The 11,926-nt window shown below is 41.1% G+C and overlaps 1 protein-coding gene across 3 annotated transcripts; it reads right to left on the reverse strand.

Moving 5' to 3' along the window:
• Positions 1-1,632: 1,632 nt before the first annotated feature.
• On the reverse strand, positions 1,633-11,389 carry cckar (cholecystokinin A receptor). Of its 3 annotated transcripts, XR_014699218.1 has the most exons (7): positions 10,621-11,389; positions 9,782-10,033; positions 6,146-6,407; positions 5,635-5,762; positions 4,424-4,504; positions 3,546-4,215; positions 1,633-2,235 (listed from the first exon to the last, which is right to left on the reverse strand). XR_014699218.1 is itself a non-coding variant. In XM_084551022.1 (6 exons), exons 1-6 carry the CDS (start codon positions 10,745-10,747, stop codon positions 3,611-3,613), a joined length of 1,455 nt encoding a protein of 484 aa, XP_084407148.1. In that variant the 5' UTR covers positions 10,748-11,389; the 3' UTR covers positions 1,633-3,610. The 3 variants fall into 3 exon arrangements, 2 of the variants coding, with proteins under 2 accessions (XP_084407148.1, XP_084407149.1); XM_084551022.1 differs by having other exon boundaries at positions 1,633-4,215; XM_084551023.1 differs by lacking the exon at positions 4,424-4,504 and having other exon boundaries at positions 1,633-4,215; positions 10,621-11,347.
• Positions 11,390-11,926: the final 537 nt, after the last annotated feature.

The raw sequence follows: 11,926 nt of genomic DNA on the forward strand, positions 1-11,926 counted from the left end.
ATTTTATATTTTCTTTTTAAAAGAGGCCACTTCCTGTGCGTCCTGGAACCCGCGGAGGAGCTGAAAGGTGCTGCAAGCGGCAGTGTAGCATCGGAAAACAAACAAACAAAAAAATATATATATATATCGGCGCTTCTTCGAGCTGCAGGTCAACCTGAACCCTTTACTCTGCAGGATGGAGCTGACAGAATCTTAACTGTAGATTTTTAATGTTTTTTCTATGTCTTCTAGCTCTAAATTCAGCCAGTTTTTTAACACAGCCTCTGCATTAGCATCACACTTCCGCCGCCCCCCCACCCTCCCGCCTTCTCCCCCTCGAGCTTGGATATTTTTGGGGTCTTCTCCTTTTTTTGTTTACATGTTGTGTCGCCTCTTTAGGCCAAACCACCCCTGGCTCGTCTCTTCCCGCGAACAGAGCAGCTTCGCCACAAACTAATAAAAGGGGTGATGCACGCTTTTCGACAATAAATGTGTCGCCTTGACAATCCGAGCTGGTTTATGTTCCTCTTTAGAGCGGTTTTAAGGGATAGGGAGGATGCAGAACGTATACGCAAAGGGGACGAGCTGTCAAAAGGGGTCAAAAGAAAAAAAAAAAAAGGAAGAAAAATGTTACATGCCTTCTTAAAGATGCACGCTGTATTAACCCGGGCGATAAAGCTTTGAGAGGGAGAAAAAAAAAAAAAGAACGCCATCATTACTATACTTTTTGTGTGTCTGGTTGTTTTACACCTCCAAAAGCAGCTGTTCTTGTGTTTGTTTTATAATGAGCTCTGAACAATGTATGTATCCTCTAATATGCCAAATGTCTTTTATAATGTAGTTTTCATGCACTGCTAAACAAAACAGGGCAGAGTGAGAGGCAGCTTTAAACAAATAAGAAAAAAAAAAAATAGGAGTGTGGAGCCCTTCTCTGTCGCACTCAGCCTTACTTCTCCTTAAGACTATTTGGCTGTTTGCACTACAGAGCGCTAACCTTTCTATTCTCACTTCATCCTCGCTCTTTGTCATGTTTTTTTTTATTTTTATTTTTTTTTGTGTGTGTGTACATTTGGAATTTTCTCGCCTTTTCTCTCTTTCTTTTTTTTTTTTTTTTTTTTAACACGCAGCCTGTCACGCTTAGCTTCGCTGCAGTCGGATCACTCTTCTTTTCTCGTCATTTTTCCCCTCCTCTTCTTCGCGTCCTTTCACTATCTCTCACTTTTCTCACTGTATCTGTGTATTATTCTAGTAAATGGTAAGCAGAGGTGTCATTGTGGTAGTATACTCAGTGCTCAAAGGGTTGCTGATGGTAGAAACCTGTGCCGTTTGTAACATTTAGCAATAACGTCAAAACAAAGGGGACGGTTTTTTTGTTTTTCTTTTTGTTTTTTTTTGTTTGTTTTTTTTGATAACATACGTTAGTTTGTTTTTGTACATATTGCAGCTCCAGATCATGCTCAAATCTGTATGTCATTAAAAGAAGAAAAAAAGTGGAAAAAAAACTTGCAATATTGGCATAAAAATGAGAAATAAAAAAGTGATATAAAATCTTACTTTGTGTACAATTTTTAATTGTTGTCTGAAGCTTAAGCATGAACATTTATAAATGCCGAATAATCGTAGGTGATTTTTTTCTAAGACATTTCATATTTTTTCTTTTTTTTCCCCCAGTGACGGGTAAACATCTACCAGTGTTCTGCGGGAGCTCTTATCTCTGTGAAGAAGTCACCGCAGATTCCCCTCTTTCCTTTCTTCTTCCCAGAGTCTTAATGGTGAGTTTTCAGTGAATTAGTCATTGATTTCTAAGAGTACACTATATCCTTATTCACAGAGCCACACTCAGATCATGTTTATACATTCAGTTATTTGTCCAAAAATTCTTCAAAATCCGTTCCTTCAAACGTAAAAGAATAACAAAAAAACAACAACAACAACACTGTGTTATTAACAAGGAGATTGTAATACAAACAAATAAAATGGGAATAAGTTGCTACATCACTGCTGCTATATTTAACGCTAAGGAATCGGACATGAGGTGGGTAGTGCCGGCAGTTCGCTCTTTGAAGAGGCGCTCCAGGTGTTTTAAGTCCCAACGATAAGGCCTATCCAGTTCCCATAGTGCACACAGCGCTACAGTATGCCCCTTAGGTATACACATACACTCACAGTGGGTCAAGGACGAGAGCAGGACTATTTGTGCAGTGGGGTGGGGGGGATTTTGTTTTGAAGCACTGTTCGGTGATGAGGCCGCCGCTGCTGAAGATGGAGATGGAGACAAATAAAAATCCTGTTTACAAATGTGAGAGTTTGCTGCCCATAAAAATTGTCACAGGTTGCATGTTTAAAAACTATAAATGGAGAAAAAGCCAAATGTTTGTCACACTTAGCAGTTAGCTTAGCACAAAAGCTAAGCTAACTGCTCCATAATGAGAGAGAAACAACGTAATGTTTTGACATTTTGGTTTGAATTTGTGCAATTCACGAGAGTTAATATTTAGTTTGATATTTTGGAATATAGGCTCACCTTTCCTGCATAAATGATAGAGCTGGAGTCGGGAGGCAGTTAGCATTGCCATAGAAGTTAAGCTAATTACACAAGCAAAAATATTGTGCTTTGCATTACTGTTTGAGGGCAGTTAAAGCCAACAAATGTGAGTCAAGACATTTAACTGGCATTTTTGAGCATTGTACAGTCTTGCTAACTGCTAAGCTAACTAGCTCCCAGCTCTAGATCCAATCCAGGTCAAACTACTTGTTTAAAAAAACGTTAGAGTTGAGAGTTAACGCAGGGCTCCTGAAACACAACAGATGGTTCAACAAGTCAAGAAAGTTTCTGAAGTCTCATGACACATTTTCAAACCTTGCAAAAATGACTGGAAAACAATGGCTGCCTCGATGGAAGAAAATAAAAGACAAAATAAACAAGGCCTGCTTCATAGCTGTTAAGGAGCTTTTCTCACATTGCTTTTTTCTGCTTTCTGGGAACTGTAAGGACACATTAGCTAGTTTCAAACTTGATTCTTTGACAATTTAACTGGGAAACCTCAAATCTTTATGTCACATACTAAAAGGACCTCAAACTGAGACTTCTTTTTTCCAAATCGTCATTACTGTTTGTTTTTTTTACCTTTCCTGAAGCACCAGATGGGTGGAGCTTAAAGCATCAGTACTTGTAGTGAACTCTTTTTATGAGATGTAAGCGAGAACTTGTACTTTTGCTCTTTTTGGCCATGACTGTTACTTCGAAAATTGACGTACATTTACCTATGCAGTATGAAAAGCGATTATATGGAGAGTCGGACACTAATAGGTTGTCACTCCCTTTCTCTGTCAGACTTTTGGCCCCTGTAGCTTAATATAATCAGGCACCAGTCAGCCACTCTGACGCTGCAAGCATTAAGGAAACACTTGGCCATGTTAATCTGCTGTGACAGCACCAAATGTACACCACTTCTGCTCCACGGCCATAAATGCTGCACTCATGTTGTACTCCGAGCTAAAGCAACATAGCTGCTCATAAACTAGTCCTATATGCACTGTGAGGGCTTTATGTTAACACGACACACCACAGATTCCTCTCATGTGTTTGCACTCAGGTCAGCACTCTTGCACGCAGACGTATCAGTCCAGGTTACGTCAGCTCACTCCAAGCTGATGCTCGGATGCCTGTGTAGGTGAAGCGTGTGCTGTCTCCGCTTGGCGGGGTATGACCATTCTGCTCAGGGGCCTGTGCTTCCACTCTCGATCTGACAGTTTCTCCTTTAGTCATCCTGCTTCCAGCTGACTTCCCTAAGCTGCTGCTGCTCCTTCCACTGCTCTTCCTGAAGCAGCTGCAGCAGGTGAAGGTGGCCAGCATGCCCTGACGGAAGCGCTTGTTCATGAAGCAGTAAATGATGGGGTTGACACAGGCCGATGTGTAGGACAGCAGGTGGATGAAGGAGATGGGCGCACCAGTCAGACGGTAGGCAGAGCGCCGGTCGAAAGCCTGCCACGCGTTGACCACGAAGACGGGCGTCCAGCACAGGAAAAACAGAAAGACGATGACCAGCAGCATGCGGATCACACGCTTCTTGGCAATCAGGTTGGAATTAGAGCTGGCACCACACACACGGCCCACCATGGGTTTGCTGCTGTCTGCGGGTTTGCCTGCATTAATTGTGCTCCTCCTTTTGGAGGGTTGCAGGTAACAGCCATCACTGTCGCCTGGTTTGATGCTGCCAGTGCTGGACTGTCTGTCTGTCAGGGAAGAGAATATGAAAAGAAGGAGCATTTTTATCAGCAGCATAAAAAATTGAAAAGCAAAAACTTTGTGGCCTTAGAAGTTGTCTTTCAGGGCCTAGAAAAGGTAACCATCTGTTAAGACCTAGACATGGTAAGTATCTGTCAGGACCTAGAAAAAGAAGGCATCTGTCAAGACCTAGGAAAGGTAGGCATCTATCCGTACCTAGACAAGGTAGGCATCTGTCTGGACCTAGACAAGGTAGGCATCTGTCTGGACCTAGACAAGGTAGGCATCTGTCTGGACCTAGACAAGGTAGGCATATGTCAGGACCTAGAAAAGGTAGGCATCTGTCAGGACCTAGAAAAGGTAGGCATCTGTCATGACCTAGAAAAGGTAGGCATCTGTCAGGACCTAGAAAAGGTAGGCATCTGTCCGCACCTAGACAAGGTAGGCATCTGTCAGGACCTAGAAAAGGTAGGCATCTGTCTGCACCTAGACAAGGTAGGCATCTGTCCGAACCTAGAAAAGGTAGGCATCTGTCCGGACCTAGACAAGGTAGGCATCTGTCAGAACCTAGAAAAGGTAGGCATCTGTCATGACCTAGAAAAGGTAGGCATCTGTCGTGACCTAGAAAAGGTAGGCATCTGTCGTGATCTAGAAAAGGTAGGCATCTGTCAGGACTTAGAAAAGGTAGGCATCTGTCATGACCTAGAAAAGGTAGGCATCTGTCAGGACCTAGGAAAGGTAGGCATCTATCCGTACCTAGACAAGGTAGGCATCTGTCTGGACCTAGACAAGGTAGGCATATGTCAGCACCTAGACAAGGTAGGCATCTGTCAGGACCTAGAAAAGGTAGGCATCTGTCATGACCTAGAAAAGGTAGGCATCTGTCAGGACCTAGGAAAGGTAGGCATCTGTCATGACCTAGAAAAGGTAGTCATTTGTCAGGACTTAGAAAAGGTAGGCATCGGTCAGGACCTAGAAAAAGAAGGCATCTGTCAGTCTCTAGAAATGGTTGACATCTAAAAGCCAAGGCAGATTATGAATTGATGCAATGTAAAGGGTTGAATCTGATGACATATTTATTTTTCGGTTTATTTTTGCAAAAAAGCCCATGCTAAAAAAGTTAATAAATGTACCCAACAAGTTTGTGTAACCAAGCCTGAGTGCTACTTGTCTAAACACTATTAAACACTTAAGTGAGTCACGTCATTGCTCTTAGTGGCATGCTCCTCAAACACAATTTACGCGTGCACCTCAGTATATTTTAAATCATTCCAAATCACACCATCCTGTGCAAAATATTTGCCGTAGCATCAAATGCGTATTAATCCACAGCCGAAAATAGTCCCAAAGCCATTGTTTGAGTAACATTTGCCGACAACTACATCTGACTTTTGGACCAGATATACCAGATAAAAAACAATGCTCACCTCTGCTAGATTTCCTGCTGGACAACTCAAACCTGATGCCCCGGTAAAGCTCCAAGGAGATGAGTCCATAGGCTGTCATCATGACGATCCCAGGGATCAGAAAGAGCAGTAACAACAGAGACACATACCTGAAAGAGCAGATTTAGGCGAGTAAGTAACACCAAAGACAAATTGCTGTATGTTGTATGGATATCAGAAACTTCTGACTTTTATGGTGTTTTTTTTATCTTGTTAATTATGTAATTTACATTCTCCATTTTGTTTGAATTTTGTTTGATATGCCGTTTTTAAATGCTTTTACTTTGAAGGGCCAGATTTGTGCCAGAGTCGACAGAAGTGGTTGTCTCTCACCAACAGTACCAGGCTGAGAAAATCAATACAGTCCCCATGTGAAAATAGAAATGGACTTCTTCTTTTGTTTCATGTGAGTTCATGTGAGTGTGAAGACACCCAGGCTCGCCAGTGAAGGAAGGATGCCGCTCCCTAATGCACTTGTTTCCTGTTTCCTCACCAGGACTGCTGGATGGTGTCGTTGGGCCACACCAGGCGGCACATGTGCCCGGTGCTGTTGTTGAGGCGGGTGAAGGGCTTGAGGGTGCTGGAGATGGGGTAGGGCAGCATCAGTATGAAGGACGCCACCCAGGTGGCAGTGATGACCTTGGCGGCGTGGGATTTTGTCTGCCACACCCTGGAGGTCAGCGGGTTGCAAATGGCACTGTAGCGCTCCAGAGAGATGGCCACCAGGTTGAAGGTGGAAACACTTACTGAGACACCTACACAGACCAGAAAACACAAAAATAGATCATAGAATGAGTATTGCTGATCGGTGAGTTCTGATTGATCCGTAAAATATGAATGATCTGACCACATTTGCACGGAATTTATATTGTCTGGAATCACCTGTTAGCTGTAATAATGAAGCTATAGCTAGTGGACCATTAGCTTAACATAAAATGTAAGGAAAGAGCTAGCTTGTCCAAAAGTACCTTGTAATAAATTACGTGTAAAATGTTTGGTAAGTGACAAAAAGTGTCACATCTATTTACTGTATACAAACATGGACAAACCGTTTTGAAGCTGGCATCATGGCAGTGCCTGACTCCGCCCAACTTCCGGCTAATTCAAGAATGCTTGGAAGAGAAAATTCAAGCCTTAAACAATTGAAGCGATGTTTTTTTAAATATATATTTGAGTTGTATAAAAATTCCCTGCAGCACAGTTGTCATGAATAGGTAAATTATGATTAAGGGGCCAAACTATTTTTTTGTTGTAAACAGCTGCAAACGTGTGGCAAATGTCTAATGGTCTGCTTTTGGACATTTTCCACTGGACATTTTAATATAGACGCCTACTACCACTTTTGGAGCGAGCCTAAAGTACGTGTTTGAGAAACTACAGCTTTTGACGTTTCCCTGTTGTTGGTTCATTACGTAGCTACAAAAACTGAACAGTAAAAATTAACTAGCTGCAGGCTGTAACTTCACATTTACCATGCATCAATGTCAACAGTACTGACTGAAGAAGACTGTATGTACGATAAACATGTAGCTAAAGCTTGGATTGTTAGCTTAGCTTAAATGCTACATGTAAAGACACAATTAGTCGTTTTTACGTTTGTTCAAATTAAACACATAGGATACAGTATGTTCAATTTTGAACTTTACTGGTGCTAATTGTTGTATTCTAACTTTTTAACAAAGCCAGGCTAGCTTGTTTTTATTTACGCTGCGCTAATTGCGCCCTGTACTGTGACTTCATATTTTGTCAAAAGTCCGCTCCCAAACTTTTTAGTGGATCATTAGCTTAGCTTAGCATAACACGTAGGGATGTATTTTAACTTTTTAATGAAGCCAAGCTAGCTTGTTTTTATTTAAGCTATGCTAATTGCGCCCTGTGCTGTGACTTCATATTTAATCAAAAGTCCTACTGGTGATTTTAAAACTTATTTTATCATGCATCAATTTTTATTTTACGTCCCAACGAGCTTTTTTAACTTCCAGAATGTTTAAAATCAGTATGCTCCCTGCAATGTTCATTACGCTGTGACACATTAATGTTTTGTCACATTAGATTTAACTGCCGTGCACTAACAGAGCACACCCTGCGCTACCAGATCAGCGTTAACACACTCAGTAAGAATAACAAGAGCAGCTATAAATACATTCAAATTATAGCTCTGCCCGATCCGAGAACAGCGACACGTAAACAGATAAACGCACGGACAAATGATGTAATAATCCTGGGGGACAGCACTCTGATCTCAGCGAGCGGCCAAATGGAGCGACAGGAAGTTAGGAGAGAAATGAAAATCACATTTCCTAGCCGGCCTGTAATTGGATAACAAATGAAATATTTGCATTATGTGCGGCATCGATTATGGCTGCACCTTATCACAAAGCTCCTAGAAGGGACTTTCTGACGGGGAGAAGAAGAAACCTGAGGGAATTTAACATAATCAGGAGCAAATTAAAGCCAGGGAAGAGCTGATTCACATCCCTGAACACATTAACGCATCTTTTGTCTGTCCGTATGGAGGACTTAATATGCCTATTTAAAAATAAATGAAACAAGGAAATAAAGTGACATACAGTATGAGCTGTTCTGTGTCTTAATAAAGTGAAAGTTATTTGGCTTTTAGCCTTAAGTAACTGAATGAAAGGTAGTTATTGTGACAATAAAATATTTTCTTTGAATTACTTCCTTTGAAATCCTTCATAGAATGTGGTTCATGCTAAAATAATTCAGAAAAGCTTTAAATTTGTAATTGTTTCAAAGTTGGATGTTTCTCAAAAATTTGTGAATGAAATAACAGGTCTTCCCACTGTACCGCCAAAATTCAGCCACATCTATTTTAAATTTATTTTGTTTTATTTACTCTTATTCTCCACAAATAAAAGTCTGTAGACTTATTGTGACACTTCCTGTCACTAGACACTGAATTCAAATAGAGGAACGTCCAACAAAAACTTTAACAAATGGAAAAGAAAATGAAACAAAGTATTAATGTGGAAGAGCAAGTCTGGTTTACCAAGGAATCTTGACACACCTTATAATGATGGCTCCCATTAAGAAGCAGAGATACATAAATAATTAATTTTGGGAAAAATCCAATAGAAAAATAATAAACTGATGAATACATAACCCTAACCCGTCCTTCTGTTTAAATTTGGCAGCTCTGGTCCTCCGTATGTGGGCAAGGTTGTGGCTGAATGTTGTTTAAACTAAAATCAAGCCTTTCCTTTTGTACAAATTTGGACTAACTGTGTTTAATTAACTTTTTTTTTTTTTTTTTTGGCACATCAATAACAGTACAACAGTGTGCCTCTAAAGTTTAACAAAAAACGTGTTATATACAACTTGCATCTGTGCTGGTTCCGGCTTTAAAAGGTTCAATGATCTCATTAGTGTGTAATTATTAAAAAATAAATAAAAAATGATCTCCTCCTTATTCCTCATTCACCCATGACTATGCAAAGTTTGGAGTTTAGTTTCCAAACCACCTGTGACATTCTGTTTGTACATGTCTTAAAGGTGCGAATCTTATTCTTCATAGTGAAGAAAAGGTCAAATATTGAACTCCAGGCAAATATTCTTTTGGTGCAGGAGTTTCGTAAGCTGTCAGGAATCCAAACTTTATTTCTCAAGCCCCCCAACAAACCCTGCAATTATTCGCAAATGCGGCCTCATAAATCAGGCAGCAACAACCTAACCTGCAAAGAAAAATCACAAACTTAACAGCTGGGGGGAAAAAAGAAAAGAATAGAAAACTGAACTTGTGCTGCACATGTTCCTTCAGGTAAACCTGCGCTTTCAGACACAACACGTCTCCTTTGGCTGTTTTTAGCTCGAGCTCATTAAACCTCCAGGAGCATCTGAACAGGCAGGGAAATGAACCTTGCAAAAGACACAGCCCCAGATGACTTCAATTATCCTCTAGCTGATGTACAGTGCAATTACTGAGACAAAAAAAATAAATATATAAACATAATTTAGACATGGGGAAACTCTAGATGGGCTCCAGCTATCCTTAACTACATCTGAGACTCAATATATCAATTAAAAAGTGCGTGCAGCAATATTTAACAAACTATAGAAGTTGAGGGTATAGAGATCAGAGCTGAAAGGCCACCCTCACACATCCACCTACCCATGAAGTACATGACCAGCTTGCATATCCCGATGCCGAAGATGAAGTCCCTCATGAGGTTGGGGATGAGGGTGAAGGGGATGCACACCAGGGAGACCATCAGGTCGCTGACGGACAGGGACAGCAGGAACAGGTTGGTGACGGTCCTCATGCGCTTGTTCCTCACCAGCACGGCGATGATGAGGCCGTTGCCCAGGACGCTGAGGAGGAAGATGAGGCTGTAGAGGACGATCCGCACTGTCTGGTTGATGTCTGAGCGAGACGCAGCGTGAGGAGACACATGGATGCACACATTCAAATGTCACTCGTAAAACTGACTCACCCTCTCTCCTCTCACTTGAAGCAAAAAACAAAAACAACAACAACAAAAAAACGCTCCAATATTCATAAACCAGTGACTCACATACAGCAACCAGTGTTCAGTATGCGCATTTTTATCTTTTGCTGTGCTACTACAAAAAGACCAAACGGAATTACTTGCGCTTCTTGGATTATACTCAAAAATGTCCTCTGTTTTGCGTCACTGAAGCATATAATAGTTCCACTCACTTGTCATGTAGAGAACTAGCCCTCAGTGATAACATACTGCATGTGTCACAACTAACATATAGCAGAGTATCTCTGTGGAAGACCTGAGCCGTATGCGTAATGCGCACTGACTCAAGAAAAATGCCCAAAGCATCTGGCACAAGCTTGAGTCAAACGGATCTGTCTGGACTAAAATGATGTTATTTAATAATAATTAAAAAAAAAAAATAAAATCCCAAATTGGATTTGATGAAGTTCTATTGACTTTTAGTTACAATAATAATAATAAAAAATAGCCAGTTTCACTTTACCTTGAGGTTCGGGTGACGGCTCCTGTTCGCTCTCGCACTCCGAAAGATTCTTGATCCCAAAATTGCACAGGATCTTGTTGAGGTCGGTTGAATTAATGAGCACGTCTTGTATTGTAAACGGCTCCATTTCGTTTTTGTTTTGTTTTTTTTACTCCTAGAACCTCAAGTAAAATCGGTCATATGAACAGGAACCGGCATGCTTTTTGTCAAGAAAATAAAAAGCAAACAACAGCTTGCTCCAAAGGAAAATAAATAAATTAAACAGCTGTTTTTTTTAAAAAATGAGGAGATTTGAAAAATGAGAAGAATACGCGCTGCTCTCCGCAAGTCTCCGTGCGCTCTCGGTGTGGCGCGCTGCACTCCTCTGCTTGCTCTGCGTGTCCAGCTACTGGCAACATGTGGAAGGGTTGCATTCTTGAGCGCTCAGCCCGCCTGTAGTGTACACACACCCCCGCCCACCTTCTTAAGTCCTCAGCATCGTTAAAATAGACAAAGATTTTAAGCCACACCAAAAAAAATAAAAAAATTTTTTTTCCTCCCCAGGATTGCGCACAGAATGAAAAGCCCCCCAAAAATGCCAATGTCAATGCGCAAAAAGACCTGAATTTAAATGGAGATTTCTAAACCTGTACCATCTGCAGGTTATCCACGTTACTCTGACTCTTTGCCACATTTCAGCCACGATATATCCGACTTCATGAGAGCATGCCAGCAACAATATGGACGCTCGCTGACTCAGGCTGTAATTGTTGCTGATGGGTGGAGTGACAGGCTGCCATTAGCCAGCAAACAAGGCCAATATTTTGGAATCGGTCACGTGTTCACAGTGGCACCGGAGGCTGACTCACCTTCTTGCAGGAGCGTCCAAGTGTCTTCTTCAGTACTTGAAAAAAAGTTCCGAGAAAACCCCTGGGGAGAGAGACGATTTACACCTTGCCGTAACCTGTTATTATTCAAATGATTTGGAACCCTTTTATGAACTTGCAGACACTCTCACGTGAGAAAAAAAGGTTAACCTGTGATCAGCAAAATGTAGGCCGCAGCACTTCAAAGTATCGAAAGTAGGAGACTTCTTATGGCTGTAATGATCCTTATTACAGGAACTTGATTAAAATGTTGCATTGTCAATACAAATGCATGGACATCTGTGCAGAATTTGATAATTTAAGGAGGAAATGAGTTGGGATGAAGCTAATTTAATTGCTTTTTTATTAATGCAAATGTCAATAATATAACATCCCAATCAGATTTTATCATGAGTATCAGACTGATACAAGATTACTGAGCATGATATTCCTCTCTATCA

Source organism: Chelon labrosus (genome assembly GCF_963514085.1).
Source record: "Chelon labrosus genome assembly, chromosome: 1".
NCBI classification, from domain to species: Eukaryota; Metazoa; Chordata; class Actinopteri; order Mugiliformes; family Mugilidae; genus Chelon; species Chelon labrosus.

Coding starts and splice junctions, on each gene's coding strand:
- cckar (XM_084551022.1), bottom strand. CDS start 10,747: ATGGAGCCGTTTACAATACAAGACGTGCTCATTAATTCAACCGACCTC. Junction 10,034..10,620: donor GCCGTCACCCGAACCTCAAG/GTAAAGTGAAAC, acceptor CGTCTCGCTCAG/ACATCAACCAGACAGTGCGG. Junction 6,408..9,781: donor GCTGGTCATGTACTTCATGG/GTAGGTGGATGT, acceptor TGGTCTGTGTAG/GTGTCTCAGTAAGTGTTTCC.